Source organism: Rutilus rutilus (assembly GCF_951802725.1).
Source record: "Rutilus rutilus genome assembly, chromosome: 9".
Classification (NCBI taxonomy): Eukaryota; Metazoa; Chordata; class Actinopteri; order Cypriniformes; family Leuciscidae; genus Rutilus; species Rutilus rutilus.
This window is the reverse complement of record NC_140223.1, coordinates 19157652-19179544: the sequence shown is the minus strand read 5'-3', so window position 1 is coordinate 19179544 and position 21893 is coordinate 19157652. Positions and strand designations below refer to the sequence as shown.

Genomic DNA, 21893 nt, shown 5'->3' with positions numbered 1-21893 from the left:
ATCATTACCATTCACAACACTATATTATTTATGACTGGCAGATATTTTATTTTATATTTATATATATATATATATATATATATATATATATATATATGCGCCATGTTATTTACACAAACTGCCATGGTACATATCCAAAACACATAAAATAACTAAACTGTATTCAAGTTAAAGTTAACTTACTGTAATTCTTTGTTTTTGGTTTTTAAACAACATCATAAAATCTCCATTTTTAAAAAACCTGTACAGGTCTATTGCTTTCATTACGTCTTTTTATTTTTGTTAATATCAGCAGGGGGCGTCGTTTCATTATCCTTGCAGACAGTGGCGTAACTTTGTTTTAAAAAGTGGGTGGGACGTTTTTTTTTTTTTTCTACGGGGGGGGGGGGGGGGGGGGGGGGGTTATGAATGCTAAATCATAAATCGATGTATGTACAATAACATGTCCATCAATCGATTGAAATAGTACATGGGTTTAATTTGTCGTTTAATGAGGTTTGATATATGTTGGTATTGGTAAATCCTTTAAAAAATTGTGTTTGCTGAAATGGTCCAGTGGTAGAACTATTGCCAAGCGTGTAAGAGGTTGTGGGTTCTAATCCGCACTCGTATATATATATATTTTTTCTCATTAAAACCCATTATGTTTATCAGTGGTTGTATATCAGGCAATCATACGTTTATATGCATTTTGTTTTGTAATTTCACCGGAACGAATAGAGAGTCTCCACAACGGATTGAAGCACGCGTCCGAGTGATGACTGTGCGCGAGCCACAAGAGAACACAGTATCCATGCCTGTGTCTGTATCTGTATCTGCTCGCAGCGACAACGAGCACTTTGATCACTTGATTTCAAAAACAACACATTTCAGTGCTAGATCGCCTCTTACAAACGAACTAAATGAATGCTCTGCTAGTTAACTGGAGATCTTTTATTTATTTGTATTGGTACATTCGTGCCGCGAGATGTTTCAAAAGTGGTGGGGACAATATCGACCTTAGCAAAAAGTGGTGGGGACATGTCCCACCCGTCCCACCCGCAAATTACGCCTATGCTTGCAGATACGCTGCCTCGATCGCTCCAAAGCTTTTTTTTTTTTTTTTTTTTTTTTTTTGGTGTCGTCACCGTTGGACAGTGTCTTATTTTTCGTAATGTTTGTTTTGTATTTTACTTAAGATGTCCTTTTTTGCAGCGACACTGTTAAATTTCCATTCATTAATATTTTTTGTTGTGTACTTTGCTCGAATAACAGCAGGGGGCGTCGATTCATCATCATAGCCAGACTCATGTACTAATAATATACCAAAACAAGAATTAGCAAAGAATGGTCTAGTACAAAAGTGATAGTAACAAAAAATTTTTTTTTTTATATATATCTATCTATATATATATTTCCTCCTGGGACCCAGGAATAGACTTTAGTCCACTGTTGGACAATATATCCGAGTGAATTTCTCTGACACCATACATGTCACATGTCACGAGCTGGGTGTCCTGTAAAGAGCACATTCAGGGCTTTTCAGATATACCAAATGTTTGGAGGTTTCACCATGAAAACAGCTTATCCTTGGTCTTTAAAAATGTCTGACATTAATTTAGTGATCAAATGAAGCACTCTTATGGAAATATTATAATATATTGTAATTATAATTTAAATCGGACTACTTTTCAAATTGTATTTCATAAACCAACATCTCAGGAAAACGTTATGGGGTTTCAAATCAAAAAATGACTTTCTGTTACAGAACAGGGCATTGATTTATATACATGTCCACTATAGAGGACATCAGGACTTACATCATGTTTATCAGGCATTTTGGGAGACACAACAAGTGAATATGGAAATAAGTTATACATCAATATTCCTATGAAATATTAGATATTGTTATTAAAATGTTGCTAATTATTACTCCAATTATTACACTTCTTTTTTCATTAAATGTTGCTCCAAGAACACATTAGATACTGTGTATAGATGCATTGCATTAAATGGGAATATTAATTTATGGCCATTTTACCCACATATTGCATAAAGTAAAATGGTGTATCAATCCATTCCGTTATATCTTTCATAACATAGTTGATATCTATATATATTTTTATAACATATGTTATATCTTTCATAACATAGTTGAGAATCATCCTTAAACAAATTTTTGTTAAAATAAATCATGAAACCCCAACATCTCTTTTTTTTTTTTTTGGTGATTTAAAAAAAAAAAAAAATCCCATTGTTTTTGCCTATACATATAATTTCAAGTCATTTAATTTTTTTAACAACTGAGTCCTGTTGTCCACTACAGAAGACATAGCATAACATATTAATAAAATATAATTTTTCAAAAATGTTTTTTTTTTTTTTTTTACCATTTGTTTCTTATGCTCTAAAAACAATGTGATGACATGAAAAAAAAAAAAAAAAAAAAATCTGGGTCTCAGGAGGATATATATATATATATTATATTTGTTTTCACAAGTTGCTTTCCATTAACTCAATAGTTGCCTGTTTTAGACAAATCCTTGTGGAATTTCATGATGTATAATGAATGATAGACGTAATGGAAGTCCCCTGTGCAGTGGAAGTCTCTGTGTGGGTGTGAGGAACTGGTGTTTTTCCCAGTTCTCATCCTCAGAGACAGGAACGTTCCCACTGACCCAGAGGCAGGACTTCCTATTTGTAAGATAAACTCAAGCATGTCCACATTTGTTCCATGGATCCAGGCCAGACACACTGACATATACACTGTGAATCGGATGACCCGTTGAACGTAGTCTATTCTAGCTGTCCTATACTTGGTTGATATAGAAGAGCTCTAATTTATTTGTCATTCAGGAAGTTTAGTCAGAGGGTAGACCATAACACATAACAGAGAGCAAAGATTAACTTGTAGCTGGACTCAAATCGATAAATCAATCAACAAACTAGTAAACCCTCTTTCAACTCTGTTTAAAAAATAGGAAGTTTACAACTGCGTTAAATTCATTATGGTGCCTCACTTCCTAAGCTTCTGGTTATTTTTAAAGCACTGTTCTCAAGTATGCAGTTGACAGATAACAGACACGAAATGAGTATCTGAATGCAAGTACCCAGGGAATTGCTTGAATACTGTTTACAAGTGAACAACAATGTGAGATTCACATTTCCTCTTGCTAAAAAAGCTGGGACGTGGAGCTGTCCAGTGCTGAATGTGTCTCCTTTTATACTTGTAGGGTAAAGGGTTTGTTCACCCAAAAATGAAAATTCTGTCAGTAATTACTCACCCTCATGTTGTTCCAATCAAAAATATCTTAATTTGTGTTCCGAAGATGAACGGAAGTCTTACGGGGTTGGAATAACATGACGCTGAGTAATTACTGACAGAATTTTCATTTTTGGGTGAACTAGCCTTGTAATGCTTGCATTTCACACACCTTATATCAGTTAAAGCTGAAAAAAAAAAGTTTTTTTTTAAAGTCATTCCAGAGCTGAAACACTATTTCCATTTGACTGATTGGGATATAGATAGGATCAGGTTTTGGAAAAGTCATGATTACCAACTGGAGGAAATGCCTCCACTTCATAAAGTCCCACAGTGCTGATCTCAGTGTAGAAGTGGAATAAGCCATGCATCACAATCAAAGACATTGTTGTGATCGTGAATTGCATTTTAGTCCAATGACGAAACTAAAACAAGTTGTGCTGAAGACAAAGACAATACGACCACAGTCAAATAGTGTTTATTGTTCATCTGGATAGTTAATGAATGTGGTTTTGATATTATCCAGGCCTCTGGAGAGACAGACATCTGCTTAACCCACAAGCATCATCAATTGAGACCTTCATTAGAAAACAAACGTCTGCGGTACAAGAATACAAAAGGCTTGGGGCTAAAATGTGGAATGAATGGAATGTTTAAAAACCTTAAAATTACAATAAAAAAAACATGGGTTAGAGCTTATCACCTGCATTGAGCAGAATTGAGAGGGACAGAAATAATTAGGGACTATATGGAGTCATTATATTTTTCAAAAGGACAACACAGTTATGATGTTTTTTCTTCAATGCACTTGATTGTCTTGCGCATTGTGCCATTCTAAATGCAATGCTTTGAAATATCATATAAGACCAAAATAAACAAGATAAACCAGTAAGGTCTGTGTACCTTGTGTCTCTAGTCTAATGTACAAGACGTTATCCCAAATAGTGATTTCCAACAACACCCACTGGACAAAGCCGAGCTAAAAGCCTTTCTGCCACTTGGGTTTTTACCGGTAACCGAATTAAATTACTATCTCTCAAAACAAAACACAAGCACACAATTTCGATTTGAAAATGCATTGATCAATACCATTTAAGCAGTCAGAGAGCCTTAATGCTGTTCAATAATAAATGACAAAAACAGCATGAATACATCATCAGGTTGTAGAATGACTTGTGAAAATATTGCAGTGACACTTGTTTACTCAAATAGTGCAAAATGGCTTTGGTGGAATGATTACAAAGTATGCAAAGCAAACCGAATATTTCTCCAACACTGAAAAAAAAAAAAAAAATCAATATGATGTTGAAGAGGCTCACATGAAACCTTTGATCACCTTTACAATCAGGCAATAAATGTATTAGACTGATTCATTCGATAAGGCCCAACGTTAGTAGTATTGTAGCATAAATGTTCCCCTTAAACACTCAATTAAACAAATCTTCCATCTTCACAATTAACACACCGTTTTTAATGTTTGTTAATACAAAGCTTACATTCATTTGATATTGCTGTATGAGAAAAATAGTGTTGATTCCACAAGCTGATGAAAACAGTGACAATGTATATAAAACCATAAGAAAACAGTCAGTCATCAGCCTCGCCATCGCAATTTATAAAAGATTGTGATTCAAATCTATATACAAGCAATAGTAGTGGAATGAACAGACGAAAAGGGTTTCCCACGGTTCAAAAACAGTGCTGCTCAAATAACCTGAGGATGACAGAAACACATCCGTAAACGTTTCCCTCAGAGATACACGTCCATGGTCTGAAGGATCATGTGGCGGCACAGGGGGCAGTTGTGTTGGTAGATGGGCTGGCTCAGCAGAATGTTGGTGCAGTTTCTACACAAGCACAAGTGACGGCACGGCAAAAGCACGACAGTCTTGGAGCTGTCCTGACAGATCACGCACTTCTTCCTCTCCTCTTGCTCCTGAAGAAGATTCAGCAGGTTGTCCGCCGGAGGGCCTTTGCAACTGTCCTCAGACGGAACCTTCCGGAGCGGCCTGTGAGCGCTGGAGCTTGGAAGCGGCAGGTTTAGAGGATCGTCTGCTTGGTTGTTGTCCTCAGGCGCGTTTTCCACCACCGGATCTGCTGCGTTTAGGTCAGCTTGAGGCTCAAGGTTGTGCTCGGGCTGTCTAACGTCCCTTTCCGCAGCTTCTCTCCTTGCAGGAACCACCAGGAGGCCTATCCGGCTACGATGCCAGGCCAATCTCTGCCACACGTTCCTCTCGAGCACGCGGAGGCGGTGTAGAGCTCTTCGGAGTCGCTGCAGGACTGGCACAGTGTTGATGTAGTTGATTATGTGCAAAGACACCCGTCTTGGGAGCGCTGGATTCAGGTATATGGTGGTACTCGTGATGATGACCAACGTGAGCAGCAGCCCGTAAGAGTTGAGCAAGAACACGCTCATGAAGATCTGGCAGACAGACCCCAGGAACTCCATGGCCAGTCTGCATGGCGTCCACAGCAGGATGGAGGTGCCAACGAGACTGCTGTACAGGAAGGTCAGCACAGTCAGGGTCAGCTCAAGAGCTTTCTGCAAAGGGCAGGACACTGCCTCCACAGTGTTGGCCAACACAGAGTATAAATTCTGCGTACCAATGAGAAGCAAGTTAATGATCGTGTTGACGAAATACAGCAACAGGCTGAACACGATGCCACAGCCTTCCCACGCCTGCCGTAGCAAACTGTGTCCCGAAAGCAGGCCGCGGTGAAGAAGCTCTTTGGTGCGCAGTAGCAGATGTGAAGACAGGTATCCGATCATCTTGAAGCTTTCCAGCATGCCTCCGAGCAGCTGCGTCCAGCCTCCGACCATGTTATGGGTCACGACGGTCACTCCATCCCTCATGGTGATGATGCAAAGCAGAGTGAGATTCCAGCACTCTGACAATGAATTTGTGAGTAGCATGGGCAGACTACTGACAAAGGAGATCACTGTCACCAGCAGCTGAATTAATGAGTTGACAATCACAAAATTTAAATCCAGAAGGAGGCAAATGACATCTATGCATTTTCCAACTGAACAAAAAATCAAGCTCAGTAGACCCATAATAAGGATATCTGCTTGTGAAATGTCACCTTAGTTCGCCGTAATGGACTAAATATCATCTGTCATATTATTTGTGCTGTCAAACGACATAGTTCAGTCTGTGCTTGCACAAACAAACAGCTTTGGTAGCCAAGTTAGCTCGCGTGCTAACCCATTCGCGTCTTAACGTGTGGTCTTGGCAAACCGCTTAAGATTTAAATAAAAGCAATTCCGGTCGTATTAAAACTGAGCATTAGCCGGGAATGACGTGTCCTCTGGTTTGGAAAGATACACTCATCCTAAACATGGTTAGCATAGCACCGTGAAGTAGCTGCTCACACATGGACGGGAACTGCTCGGCGGATGTTTACGTTTGAAAATTGAAACTGCTCATCTCGGCTGGTTGTACAGATCTATGTATCCCAAGCTAATGTTGATTCTTAGAACATGTTGTAATCCAAGCGTCCATATTATTTTATGAAGCTCCAAGACGACGACAAACCCAGACGCTTCTTTCTTTGGATTATTAATGGGCTGGAATCGAAAGTGTCTCTCTCTGTTTCAGTCCGTTGTTTCCGCTTTACAACACGTAGCCTAACGTTATTTGAAGTGGATCAACTCTGCACTCGGGCTGCGCAGAAACGCAGCTGCACTTATTATTAAACATACTCTCCACCTTTATTTTATTTACCTTTCTGGTCAGATAAAATAGTTTCTGGCGAAATTATAGACTTTAGAAAATTACATCATTCGTGGTTGATAGAAAACGAATAAATCATTATCTTTGCTCTTTTCAAGTAGACTTTGAGTTGTATTGGCTGCTTGATTAAATCACTGATTTTATTACATGCATTTGGCTTTTGTCCCTGGACATGTGCACTTTGCACTTTGTTGCCATTTTAAACGTTTTCACTGTTTTGATTTAAATTCTCAACCATGCCATCACAGTTTGTAATAGGAATGACCGGGGAAAACTAGCACAAAGTACAGTAAAGGTTTAAATCAAAGGTCAAGTTACACAATTAGGTCTATGTTTCCACAATCAGTAATTCTGTATGTTGTTTTAAACATCTAGATTAAAACTGTTCAAACTTGAATGTTTTTTCCTAATTCAAGTCTTACAGACAAAAATGTCATTATAATATTGCCATAGAAAGTTGTCATGTGTGTTTTAAATGTTATAAATATTGATAAAAAATAGGCATATATATGGTAAATGGACTGCATTTATATATAGCGCTTTCACAGACCTATGGCCACCAAAGTGCTTTACATATAGCCTCACATTCACCCATTCACTCACTTGTGTCAGCCATGCAAGGCGCCATCCAGCTCGTCGGGAGCAGCTGGGGTTAGGTGTCTAGCTCATGGACACCTCGACACTTGGTCAGGTGGAACCGGGGATTAAACCACCAACCTTCCAGTTTGTAGACAACCTACATGAGCCACTGCCGCCCAGTTAATATAGGCTAAATAAATGTTTGACATTTTTATTTTTCCTTTTTTGCTGATTCATGAATTGTTTCATCTATCATTTGTCTTTTTAAATTATTACATATTTGTTTTTTTAACATTCCAGCTCAATCATCGCAATGTCTGTTCTATCATGAAGTGGACTTGATGAGAAAAAAATGATTTGATATGTCCAGTGAAATAATGATGATCTCTGCTAATTTAAATTGGAAAAACAAAACAAAATTATGATTTCCATTTATGCTAATCAAGATTCAAACCAGAAGAAAATATATGACTGATAATGGCTTATAATGACCAAAAGTTGTGGTTTTGCTTGTCAATAGAGAAAGAATAGCCAAATTAGCTTGCCTCCATTAATATTTAAAGGGGAAAAGACACACACACACACACACACACACACACACACACACACACACACACACACACACACACACACACACACACACACACACACACACACACACACACACACACACACACACACACACACAGACACACAAATACACATACATGCAAATACACAACCACAAACAATTTGATGATGGACCCCATGCAGTTCTGCTGTTCTGCAGGTCAAACACTGTTTAACCTTTGTTTGAGGCCATTCTCTGCTGAGGGCCTCTTGGGAAAATAAACAAACTACACTGATCTGAGGCCCCATTTTGAAGTAACAAAGCCCCGGAGAATAGATTTCCTTTGATAGATTTCCTTCTTTTAGTGCATAAAGCAAAACATAACTGCTGTATTTTCCATTCCTACAGGTCACTTCCACACCATTAAACTCGATGACAGTCCTTAAGTGCTCCTGTCTGCTCCTTGCTACATTGAGCATTAAAATAAACCTTCTCTCATGAGGGAAACAAAATACCAGTGAATTGATTGTGACAATAGGTCATTTTGTTGATGGCTGTTCTATTGTTTCTCTGACCCATGCCTTAAGAAAACATGTCCTGTCATATGACGATAGCTGTTGGATTCTGTTTCGACCAACAACATGAAAAAGTAGTTTTGAAAAGATGTGGGTTTCTTAGCACACATTTTGTTGTATTGAAGTTTTCCTTGTCCACAAAATATTCTTGAAACTTTGGACCATTCATAAAGATTTTGTCACAACTTAATTACATGTAGTCGTTTTGGAAAATGGAACTTAATTTAACTCCCTTGTGTTGATCATGTTACATGATTTTTGAACATGATACATTAATCATGTTTTTTGATGAGTGAAATTGAACAGTGAAATTAGCATCATGATTTGCATGGGACTGGAGTGGGAGAGTAAATGTGTTATTTTTTAGTAAAGGGAAATATTTGTTAGTGTTTAGGTTCATTTTTGTTTAAAATTGAGGAACATTTGTTGTTGTAGTTTTTGTGGTTACCTTTGTGGAGAAGAGATGAAGCTTAGCTTGTGGGTTAATCAATATTGACTATAAAAAATATAAAAAAGCTTTATCCAAGGAGCAGTACCTGTTAGCTTGCTACCATGTGCCATTGTTAGTTAGCAATTAGCTGGAAGAGCTTCAACAGAGTTACTTTGGTTAAGTCTTATTTTAGAAAGGTTTACTGAAATTCAGTTAGCTTTTTGCTCTACAAAACTTTGATTAAGTTTGTTCAACAAAAACTGTGTGTTTGAATGGACTTAAACAAGCTTTAATTAGCTAATTGTGTTTTCATAAGTTCATTGAGCAAACTGCTTTTTGAGTGCACATCATCAAGAAAGAGAGCTTGCTAATCTTTTGCCATTTACTTGTTTAATATAGGCCCTTATATATATTTTTTTTTACCAATTTAGATTTTTGAGTTGTCGGAAAAATACTAGTTAACTAGCAATTTTATTCTTGAAATGTTATGACTTTTTATTATTTAGGGTCAAAAACATTCTTGCAAAGTGTTAACACTCTGATGTGTTGTAAAATGTTCGTCCAAAATGTATATTACGATAATGATGTTTACGGGTCAATTTGATCCGCCCATTTCATTGTTAAAGGCAGCTGCACAAAAATACAAAATACATATTTAGTTATATTTGTTTTATGTCAGTTTTTCAACTACCCTCTGAGGGTAGATTTACATTTACATTTATGCATTAGTCAGACGTTTTATCAAAGAAAGGTATACTTTAATCAGTAGGAACTGATGTATGTGTGTGCATATATATATATATATATATATATATATATATATATATATATACACAGTACTGTGCAAAAGTCTTAAGCACGTTAGTATTTTCACTTTAAAAAATGGTTTTAAGCCAGTTATTTATATATTTTGCTGTAGTGTGTCAATAGAAAATATCAGTTTATATTTCCAAACATTCCTTTTGCCATTAATTGTAATAATCCAGTGAGATTTTTGTATGCACAAGGAGTCTGGCTGGCAACAGCTGGTATGATCCACACGGAGATCTGATCTCACCATCATCGAGTCCATCTGGGATTAAATGAAGAACCAGAAAAAATTTAGACTAAATCCAGAGGAATTGCAGCAACGTCTCCAAGACACTTGAAGAAACCTTCCTGCAAATCTTGAGTACTGTGAAAACTTTTAGGCACTTGTGTAAAAATGCTGTAAAGTGAGGATACTTTCAAAAATATTGTCATAAATAGATTTGATTTATCAATTAACTTCTATTAACTAAATCAAATCAATATTTGGTGTGACCACCCTTTTCTTCTGGATTTAGTCTGTCTCAGTTTTTTCTGTTTCTTCATGTAATCCCAGACGGACTCGATGATGGTGAGATCAGATCTCTGCGTGGAGCACCGGGTGTTGTTGTCGCTGATCCCGCCTCTCCCACCTCCACTGCAGTATTCAGCAAATCCGTCAGTGTGGTTAAGACTCAGGTCTTCCTGTCACCTGCTTTGTCCAAGAAAGTGGATCCCTGGCACCGCCTGCAGCCTCTGATCCCATCACTCCACCTCGGCCCATCGACCTGTCGGGTTCACCTTGGCTCCTCCCTCTCTCGGCTCCACCAGAGACCATCGTTCATACAGCTCCACTGGACTCCCTCGTCCCTCAGGCTTCACATCAGCCATCACCCTGCCTGCACCATGGACTCTCCACCCCTTCGGCTTCACCGGACTCCCTCGTCCCTCAGGCTCCACGTCAGCCATCACCCTGCCTGCACCATGGACTCTCCACCCCTTCGGCTCCACCGGACTCCCTCGTCCCTCAGGCTCCACATCAGCCATCACCCTGCCTGCACCATGGACTCTCCACCCCTTCGGCTCCACCGGACTCCCTCGTCCCTCAGGCTCCACATCAGCCATCACCCTGCCTGCACCATGGACTCTCCACCCCTTCGGCTTCACCGGACTCCCTCGTCCCTCAGGCTCCACGTCAGCCATCACCCTGCCTGTGCCATGGACTCTCCACCCCTCAGGCTCCACGTCAGCCATCACCCTGCCTGCGCCATGGACTCTCCACCCCTTCGGCTTCACCGGACTCCCTCGTCCCTCAGGCTCCACGTCAGCCATCACCCTGCCTGCGCCACGGACTCTCCACCCCTTCGGCTCCAGCGGGCTCCGCCTTCCCTCCGGCTACTCCTTGGTCCTCAGTCGCGCCGGCTCTGCCTCAGTCCTCAGTCACTCTGGCTCTACCTCGGATGCTAGTCGTTGCGGCTCCACCATGGCTTCCTGGACCATCGGTGTCGGCCGTCCCCATCTGCTCTCCGTCTGTGCCCTGGGCTTAACTTCCTATGGCTTCATCTCCGTTAGTCGTCCCCCGGGTGTCGTCAGCCAAATCGCCACCTTGGCTCCTCCTCCCGTCGATTCTTCTGTGGGCTATCGTCCTGGGGTGCGTTTTCCATACAACGATGTAACTTGCTGCTGAACTACCATAGTACAATGCATCGTTGAAGAAATCTACTAGCTAGTAACGACTGTTTCCCAAAACCGTACTGTCGCAAATTTGTCATTTAACCACGTTGGTTAAAGATGTCTCGCAGGTGGTGGAGTAATAACTTCTTTTAATGAATCCTTTTCAGATTGAATTAATGCTAGATGTTTTGCAGACTGGCATCTGAGGAATATTTCTCATTGTTTAATAAATACAAAGCTGTTTATATTGTTTATTGTTTATGCAATAATATTAATATTCACAGTTTATGAAAAAAATTCTCGTTTATTTGTTTGTTATTTGTTAAAGGTTTGCTTTTAACTTTTTTTTTGTGTGTTTTTTTATGTATGTGATTTTTGGTGAATTTTACTGAATTCAATTAAGGTGAAATTTGAATGATCGCACCCAGATTTCAAATTTAATAAGACTGATAACTTGCAGCTGGTGCTGTGTTGAGTCAGGGAGTTTATCAAAAGCAATATGAGGAGAACTATTAATAGTCACTAAGTTGGAAACAGACTGATGGTGCAGTAATCCAGAAGCTTCTATGGGAAAACACAAACTCTCAACAGAAGAAACCACTGGTGTGCAGTCTGGTCACAACCTAGGCTACGACCTCACATACCACAGCAGCCCACAGGCTCCAGCCAAGTTCAACACTTGAGTGAGTTTAAAAAGAAGCATAGGAAGGGCGCATGAAAGGGGTAGAGAAAATATTTGAATGTTCAATTTTACAATCCCTTGGGCTTATATTCTTAGTCTGTGAAAATGTGCCTTTTTACCAGGGCGTGATCCTTCCCCATCAGACTCCTATCCCGAACAAAGGAAATGCTGCTTAGTGCTACAAAAGATCCTGAGATATGTATATATATATAATTTATATTCTCATCTCTCTCTCTCTCTCTCTCTCTCTCTCTCTCTCTCTCTCTCTCTCTCTCTCTCTCTGTATATATATATATATATATATATATATTACATTTATATTTTTAAACTAGCTTAAGTGTTGATAGGAAGATGTGTATATATATATTTATATACATACATATATATTATGGGGGGCCAAACAGGAAATAATTATATGTAAATTGTGAATATGTAAATGTGAATATATAGTTATAACTCTGAATATGTAAATCTGAATAGTACTTTGAATATGTAAATCTGAATATACAGTTACAAATCTGAATATATAAATGTAAATCTGAATATACAAATGTAAATCTAAATATATATTTAAAAGTCAGAATAAATAAATTCTTCCTATCACCACAGAAACAGCATTTTTGCCATGATGAAGACCACTGATGTCAGTGTTTTTTTTTAAACAAACCCTGTTTTGTGAAAACTCTGTTGCACAGATAGGACCCTAAATGTCTTCTGCTCCCTGCCCTTGAGCCCCTTCACTCTTCAGACGTTCACAGCCACCACCCTTGTGTTTAACAGACAATAGCCCCTCTCATAAAAGCAGACAACTTCAGAAAAACATTCCCCAGCATCCAGAATGGAAAGAATGACCTCTTTCCTACTTCCTTCCTGTCGTTGAAGGAAAACCTTCTTTCCACCACTTCAAGAAACAAGACAATGTATAGATGTTAACAGTTCTGGTGCGTTATCATCAGTCAAATCACAACCCATTTTCTATTGTAAGTTACAACAGGATTTGAACTCTTCATTCAGTCAGTCATGTGAATGGTTCTAATTGCAGCACACATTGTGTTAAGCAGAGCATGTCAAACATGATCCACCTTTAATGGACTGAGAAGAGAGACATGCCCCATAAGCTTGTCTAAATTTTGTATTTATCTTACCTTTAAACATGTTTATACATAGGCATGTTACAACATAACAATCATTCACATAACGATAGTCCTTAAAATATTCTTTCATTTAGTGAATACCACAGTTATATACACTGTAAAAAGTGAACAGTTGGATCAACTTAAAAAAAAATTACTTCAATTGGTAACACCTAAAGAAATTAAGTTTTCTCAACTTAAATTATCACAGTTTATCGTGAAAAACGTGATAATTTAAGTTGAGAAAACTTCATTTCTTTAGGTATCAACTTAAAAAATTACTTCAATTGGTAACACCTAAAGAAATTAAGTTTTCTCAACTTAAATGATCACAGTTTATCGTGAAAAACGTGATAATTTAAGTTGAGAAAACTTAATTTCTTTAGGTGTTACCAATTGAAGTAATTTTTTTAAGTTGATCCAACTGTTCACTTTTTACAGTGTATGTCTTTCTCTACATGTTAAAACCAGTTGATATTACATTTGTAAAATCAGAGAGTGATTATATACACTTCAAACCCAGAGTGGTACTTTAGCCTCACTTAAAATGCATGAATTTCTTTGCATGGATAATGCAACCTTTTTTTTTTTTTGAACTATTGGTCTAGATCGATTTATAAAAAAACAGGCAGCTGACTTGCTGATAATTCTACAAAACTGATTTCGGACAGACTTCTGAGGCAGCGTAATGGTTTAAGTATCTACAGCTAAATAGAGCAAGCTTTGGTGATAACTAAGCAAATATTCAATTACTACAATAGTAATTTCTCGCTAGAAGTGACATCAGAAGTGGAAAACGCTGGCCAAAAATGTACATTTACACACAAAATGACCACAAACCGCAAACCGCTTTTTTTTTTTAGCTCAACTATCACAGAATGTAAAGCACAGGATTGTGGGATATTAAAGGCAGTGAATGATACATCTAGTGAGGGAAATAATTATTTGATCCCCTGCTGATTTTGAAAGTTCACCCACTTTCAAAGAAATGAAGGGTCTATCATTTTTATAGTATACCATAAAAATATGGTATGTATGGTATTAATATGTCTTAAAGTGACAGGACTAATCTGTGCTCCACGGAGGTTGAAACATTATGCTCTGGGGCTATTTCTCTGCTAAGGGTACTGGACGAATTCACTGTATTTAAGAGGCTGATGGACGGGGCCGTCAAATCTTGGACAAGAACCTCTTTCCTTCAGCTAGAACACTGAAGATGGGTCGTGGATGGGTCATCCAGCATGACAATGACCCAAAACATACCGCCAAGGCAACAAGTGGCTCAAGAAGAAGCACAAGGTCTTGGAGTGGCCTAGCCAGTCTCCAGACCTTAATCCTATAGAAAATCTGTGGAGGGAGCTGAAACTTTGAGTTGCCAAGCGACAGCCAAGAAACCTTAAGGATTTTGAGAGTATCTGTAAAGAGGAGTGGATCAAAATCCCTCCTGAGATGTGTACAAACCTGGTGACCAACTACAAGAAACGGCTTACCTCTGTGCTTGCCAACAAAGGTTTCTCCACCAAGTACTAAGGCATGTTTTGCTTTGGGATCAAATACTTATTTCACTTACTGAAATGCAAATCAATTTATAACCTTTATAATGTGTTTTTTCTGGATTGTTTGGTTGATATTCTGTCTCTATCCGTTAAAATAAACCTACCATAAAAATGATAGAACCTTCATTTCTTTGTAAATGGGCGAACTTACAAAATCAGCTGGGGATCAAATAATTATTTCCCTGTATGCTGCCTTCAAAGGGTATCTCAGGAGACAGGAAGTGGCGCTAACATTGGATTCAGACGTGCCTTGATGCCTTCCTACCTTTAAATGCATCCTCTGAAGGCAGCATTTTTCAGCTTTCAGACGCAGCCATTGACTATAAACATGTCCTGTTTGACAACCAGGAAGTGTACAAATCATTGCTTTAATGCCAACATGTTATGTTTTGAACAGTATATCTATAGTTTTACCCCTAATTAAACTAAAACTTATTTTTGCAAAATGTTTTGTTTGTAAAATGCATTTGTTCTTTCTCGAAATAATGCCATTGGTTTGATATTGTGTTATCTACAGTTTCATTAACTTTAAGTGATTCTATTCTATTCTATTCTATTCTATTCTATTCTATTCTATTCTAATCTATTCTATTCTATTCTATTCTTTGAGGTTAAACTTAAAACAACCAAAGTAATTGGAATTTTGTTTTTGGCAACCTGTCACAGATCTGAAGTGATATAAAATGTGACCAACTGAATTTGCATCTCTTGTTTTTAGTCAGCAGAGCACCGCCACACTCTCCTCCAGGTGTGCAAACAAACATTACCAGAGGTTTCCAGAACACAGCTGTCAACATCATACTCACAAATTACAGCCAACAACTATTACTTTGACGAATGCTGTCTTCACTATTCTTTCATACTGAGCTTTCAACCGAATTTTTTTTTATCTCAATAGAGATTTGACTGGGTTGGTCATGTGAGGGGATAAACCATGTCAAATTGATTCTTGACTGTAGTCCCACAGGAAATCTTCAGCCTATTTTCAAATACATATTCCTTGGTTTGTCTTGTAATTAGTTCTCAGCAGTAGATCATGGATGGATGATCAGATTACAGGCTCTCTGAATCTGTTTTTCATCCACTAATGGTAGACAGTTCAAATAAAGTCAATTTGGAAACTATTTAAAAAGCCAACTAAAAGGCTCATTATTAAGAACAATAGCATTTATAATGACTGTTGATAAATATAGAAAGCACTGATTAAGACTTCAGGCTCCATCGACTGAATAAATATCAGGTTTATCGCTCACGCATTTAGATTGCATGTCAAAAAATATTGGCCAGAAACTTCAGGAGACATACAAAGCCCCACAATCTCTCACCCAAACAGCAATGCATTATCTAAGAAAACCCATATTTTTGCATTAATTTGACCTGCACTGTGATCGGATCTTTAACTAATTTAACTAGATAAAGAAAATCCAATTTAAACACATTTTCACAAATTTATTGAACAAAATGATCCATGAGGGAATATCTTTGTTGGGATAAAAATCATGTGAGTTTAGAAGTCATGCCCTTCTGAATAAATATAAAACTCGCAAGAAAAGGATGCAAAATGCAAGAATATTCCGATCTTTGCTTAAGTGTTAAGCACTAGGAGCCTTCAGACAGTTGATCAAAAATGGTGTGCATGGCAGAATAGCATGGAAAAAGCCAAGAAAGAACATGACTCCCAGTCCAAAGTTTGTCCAAAGACCATGAGGATGAGCGTAATTATTATTATTATTTTTTGGTTTAAATTATAATTTTGGGCTGAAAAAAGTCGATGATAATTTCCATGTTATAGCCGATAATAGATAAATATTAATATAAAATTAATTATCATGAAAATAATAAATGGAATATATTCATATGAATATTATATATATCAATATGAATATTCAATATTTAGTCTAAATAATTTTTTTTTTTAAATAAAATGTACTCATTGTAAATGCTACAAGTAAATTTAGAAATCACAACATTATACTGTATACTAGTAAGCTACATTAATTTGGAAAATTATTGGTGTTAAATATAAATATAGGTGAAATAAGCCTGTACCTCCAATTTCGGAAAATATGGATTAATAAAAAAAAACTTAAAAAAAAAACTCTAATATTGGCATTTGGCATGTACACTAAGTGACATAGGCTACCAATATTGTTCAAGCTAAATGAGAAGCTGCATCACAAAGTCAAGGGTGTCAGTCTGTCGCAAAGTCAACTGTCGCACGACGAGTCAACATAAAACAACCCTGAAAACATAAGTCTTGAATGGTTAAAGCAGAAGTTTTGGAATAGAAAAATGTAAGTCCCGACCTTAACCCAACAGAAATGTTGTGGAAGAACTTGAAGAAAGGAGTTTATGCAGGGAGACTGACAACATCACTGAATTGAAGCAGTGTTTGAAAATGAATGGGTCAAATTCATTCAAGCTGACGTGAAATGTATGGAGAAATGTGGAAAATTCTGAAGGGTTCACAAACTTTATACATATAGTTTCCAGAAAAATACATGTATTAGCTGAATTGACAAGCATATTAACGATTTAAATCGTGCTAATGTCCGTGTTTCATGTGCGTTAGTGTTGCAGTGTGGCATAGGGCGCAGCCCACTAGGTTCCTCCCACTCATCTCTCCGCACTTCACGCGCTCTCTGTGCAAACATCTGCCCTCTCTGATGATCTACAGGACACTTCAGCTCTCCAGCGCGCACAATCTCCTTACATCAAACCTCGGATCGGCAAGACATGACCCTCCGTTATATCGCGCCTTTGGTCGTGGGACTGATCGTCCTCACGTGCAAAAGTAAGTCAAAGTTTCAATTGTGCGGGAAAGTTTACAACAAAAATGGTGAGATGCTTTCATCGTTCATGAGAATTTACTGAGAACATTGTACATGTAATGCATTCACAATCCATGCTGCATCTGGGGTGATAAAAGCTAAACTATTCAAATTCTTAGGATGATTGTAATTTAAACTAATGGTTTTCAAAAGGAAATAAATGTATGCTTCAGATCATAAACAAGGTTACAGAATACTTCAGTGATTATTATTATTTTATATAAATGTAAAGTTTGCAAATACGTTGCAATAAATGATTCAACAAAATTGTAACATCATTACCAACACCCCACATGCAGATTTTAATTAAAAGAAAGTGAAATAATTTTGCTGATTTCAACTTGAGTGAGTATTGAGTATTTCACCTTGATGTTCTTTGGCCAAAAATTTGAAATTAACTTTAATGATCTTTAAAAGCCTCTTTCATTTCATTTATTTATAGATTTTTAAATGTAATGTATTATTTAATTATTAAACTGTTTTTTGAAGGTTGACATTTTTTACATTGTAACATTTTTATGCATTTTAATTTAGTTGAAAAAGACACAGTGTTATGACTTATGGGTAAAACAACGTTATTGTAGCATTATGGATAAGCGAAGGAGCCTGATGTGAGGAGATGTTCTTAACTGGAGGGGCTTCAGTCCGAGCAGTGAAAGGAGTTTTGTGGCAGACACAGTAGCAGGTCTATGTCATTGCCTTCACGCGGGTCTGTGGTTAGATAACATTCAGGTTTTTTTTTTAAGACTGTTTACCACGAGATTATCTAATTTGTGATGAATCACTGGATCATAGCCTGCAGATGTGTTTTGGAGCTGTGTTGAATATATGATGGAGTGGCCTACTACTACATTTTTGTATAGGCGCGGAAGAGCGACAAGGAAAGGAAGGAACTGCATCCCCTGCACTAATGGCATTTTCTTTGTTCAGAAGCATCTGTTAAGGGACGTTTACGTTTTTAGTCATACATTGTTTCCCTCACCTTTTTATCTCCCCATCTGTGTGAACTTCCTCACTATTTCTTATTTTTTTACTTATCCTTTTGCGTAATTATCCTCTCTTCCGTACCTCCTGTTTCAGATTCCTGCTTTCCTGCACACCTTTGGAGTTCTGATCTAATCTGTAGTGTAGCTCATCACATCCTTCAGCTTTTTAACTGCTGTTGCTGATTTAGAAATGGACACTAATAATAGAGTAAGTCACAAACTGTACTAATTTCATTATCCCCCTCCCCCAAAGGTGTTTTTTCCTGTAATTTGTTTAAAAATAAAAATAAAAATATGAGCATATGAGCAATATAAGATTTTTTAAGAAAATAGACTTAAAACACTCGACTTGCGTCATCTGCTTTCCCAATAGAAACAAGGGCAAATATACAAAAAGATCAGTAGTCTACAATAAATGGATTAGGTCTGTTTTGGTGCATTTGATTTTTATCTGTGTAATATTATCCATGACTGTTCCCAGTGTGGGAATTGAAAATGTGCAGCACTTATTGCTTCTGCAGCATTTTATCTCTTTAAATAATTAGGTAATCAAAACTAACTATTGATTACTATTCAGGATATCTAGTTTGGACCATTTTAGAGTTACTATTCCAAGTTGATTGAATCCATCATTAGCACATTATTAAAGAGAATTCACAAGATTAAATAGCCCATATATTCAGAGATGTTTATTAGACAACAATAAATGAACCTGTTTTTTAGCCAGATCAAAAGAAATGATTGACAATGATTGGTGCCGAAATTCCAATTGTGTTTGCAGCTGTCTTGTTCTGTGTCAGATTCCAGGGGGTTGAACATGGTTTGTATGAAGTGCATACAGTGAACAAAGCTTTAGTGATGCTTTGAAGAGATGCCTCCCTCTCTGAGTCATTGAAAGACTTATTAGAGCACTTGGATCTCAACATTTTAGCACATAAAGAAACAAATTGTCATTCTTGACACCATCCAATTAAGGGTTAAAGGCCATTTTCTATCTCAGGGCTTTGTCAAAGATAATGTGCATTTACTCTTACAAAGACGTAGTAAAACAGTCAAGGTCTTTGTATTTAATTGTATGTATCGGATACAAGGAAGTAAGGAAGTCTTAAGCATGCTAGCGGTGCTAAAATTGTCTTTAAAGTGTAAGCTCCAACACTCATTTATGTAAAACAGCCATGGCATTAGAGTCAGTTATATAGAATATATTTATATTTAGTCAGAATGTTTAAATTGTTGTCTTGAGATTGAAATTGATGCACTTATTCATGGGTGGTGTTAGTAATAATACTAGTCAACATTAAAGCTACTTGAAGTGGAACCTCTAGATTTGGGGGCAAGATATTTTCTACGTTTTAATGCATTAATATGAACTTTGAGAGTTCAGAAATATAAGAGCTCAAACCCATGTTCAGCAGGCAGCCTATGAATATAAATCAAACTTGCATCACAAGTGTATTGTTATTCTCAAACCATTTGCTGACCAAACAGAATTTCATTAAGTTTAGTAACAACATGTAACAATGTTTACATCAATTAATTTGGATAAATATCAGGTACGTATATAGCTACATGTTAATTTTTCTCAAGAAAAAATCTCTCACTAATGCTGTAAACATACAGGGAGTTGATATTATTATTAAAGGTTGAAATTAACAACTCAAATATAACATGGATTTTTATAATAATAACGTTTTAATATTTTTAATGATATGAGTAAAATTATGATATGTAATATAGTGCATATTTAGCAAAAATACTCCTCTCTAGTCTCTATAGACCAAGTAAATTTTTCTAGCTATATGCTGTGGTCATGGCTTTTCTGAGGTAAATGTTACGTTACGTGACATATTGTTGTTTTATTGACTTATTTCCGCGGTTGAAGCACTGATGTAATGAGTGATTACATGAGACATGATACATTTCAGCAAGTTGTAGGCTACTGTATCTTCCAACATAATTCATTCGAATTTATTTACTAACTAAAGAAGAGCTTTAGATCAGTTCACGTGCCGCTTGAACCGAGGTGCCACAGCGATCTGTCACGTCATATTAAAGAGCGCCAAAACGGTATTTATTGTTTGAATTTCGTAATAAAATGGACATAATTTGAAAGCTGAGACCATGTTTCATATCAAAAGCAGGGGCGTTTCTAGGTTTTAAAAACATCAGGGGCCGAGCCCGAAATGTCAGGGGCTGGGGTTATAAGATAACATGATTCGATACAGAGAATAATATTGTAGGCCTATATGCAGGGGGCAGACTGGTTCGAAAATTCAGCCCTGGCACTGTAGCCACACCAGCCCACATTACCACACAAACACGCACATTGAAGTGTGAGGTATTAGGGGGGTTCTAAAATTTGGATTTCTCGGACCTACATATGTGCATTTTAAGGTATTTGAAGGGCAAAAAAATTGGATAACAATAGCTTTAAAAGCATGTCAGTGGGCAGTAGCATAAATTATTTGTTAAGCAGATAACAGATTCGTAACCATGAGAATGAGGATACATGTTGTTATGAATGATCTACAGTACAAAATGGAAATGTAGAATGTTTCTGCTTATTGTTGGCAATACACAATCACATATTTCAAACAGGAGTGGCCTTAAATGAGAAATCTTTCAAGGATTATTTTGCATAGATGTTACATTTCAATCAAACACCAGTGCAATCTTTTTGTGTCCAGAGGCAAATTAGCATTAAAGATTGGTTTCAGCAACTTTTTTCTTTTTAAAAGTTAGAAGTTGGTTTTATTCTTTGATTAGTGCCAAAAACATTGATTACCTCAAGAAAGAAAAAAGTTGCTGAAACCAACTTCGTGGGCTGTTGTGGCTACAGTGCCAGGGCTGAATTAATCATGTTATCGTATAACCCCAGCCCCTGACGTTTCGGGCTCAGCCCCCTGATGTTTTTAAAATCTAGAAACGCTCCTGCGTATAGCCTGAAATCATCTCATCTGACAGAGGACTGTGCGGCGGTGCTGACTGCGTTATTTTTATTATTTTTTTATTGCTGTGAGATTGTTTGCTGTCGCGCGCAAATCCTGGAGATATTCTAGGATAGGCTGAAATCACTCACGTGGTGCGTCTCTGTGTGAGAGATTTCAACAATCACCAGTCAGAGACGACAACAAAG

General features: G+C 37.4%; 2 protein-coding genes across 4 annotated transcripts in view; one reads left to right on the top strand and one right to left on the bottom strand.

Annotated features, from left to right (window-relative positions):
* Window positions 1-3703: 3703 nt before the first annotated feature.
* rnf26 (ring finger protein 26) lies at window positions 3704-6858 on the bottom strand. The gene has a single exon (XM_084418280.1). It carries the CDS (start codon window positions 6294-6296, stop codon window positions 4992-4994), a length of 1305 nt encoding a protein of 434 aa, XP_084274406.1. The 5' UTR covers window positions 6297-6858; the 3' UTR covers window positions 3704-4991.
* Window positions 6859-17513: 10655 nt separating this feature from the next.
* Window positions 17514-21893, top strand: part of mcamb (melanoma cell adhesion molecule b) — a 37081-nt gene continuing 32701 nt past the window's right edge. The window contains exon 1 of one of the 3 annotated variants that reach the window (XM_084420193.1): window positions 17514-17734. In XM_084420193.1, the coding sequence (XP_084276319.1) occupies window positions 17677-17734 (58 nt within the window). In that variant the 5' untranslated portion in view covers window positions 17514-17676. Of the gene's footprint in view, window positions 17735-18832; window positions 18966-21893 lie in introns of those variants that run through there. The other 2 variants (XM_084420194.1, XM_084420195.1) reach the window with 2 other exon arrangements.

Excerpts from the sequence above, each read along its gene's own strand:
- rnf26 (XM_084418280.1), bottom strand. The coding sequence starts at position 6,296 with ATGGGTCTACTGAGCTTGATTTTTTGTTCAGTTGGAAAATGCATAGAT.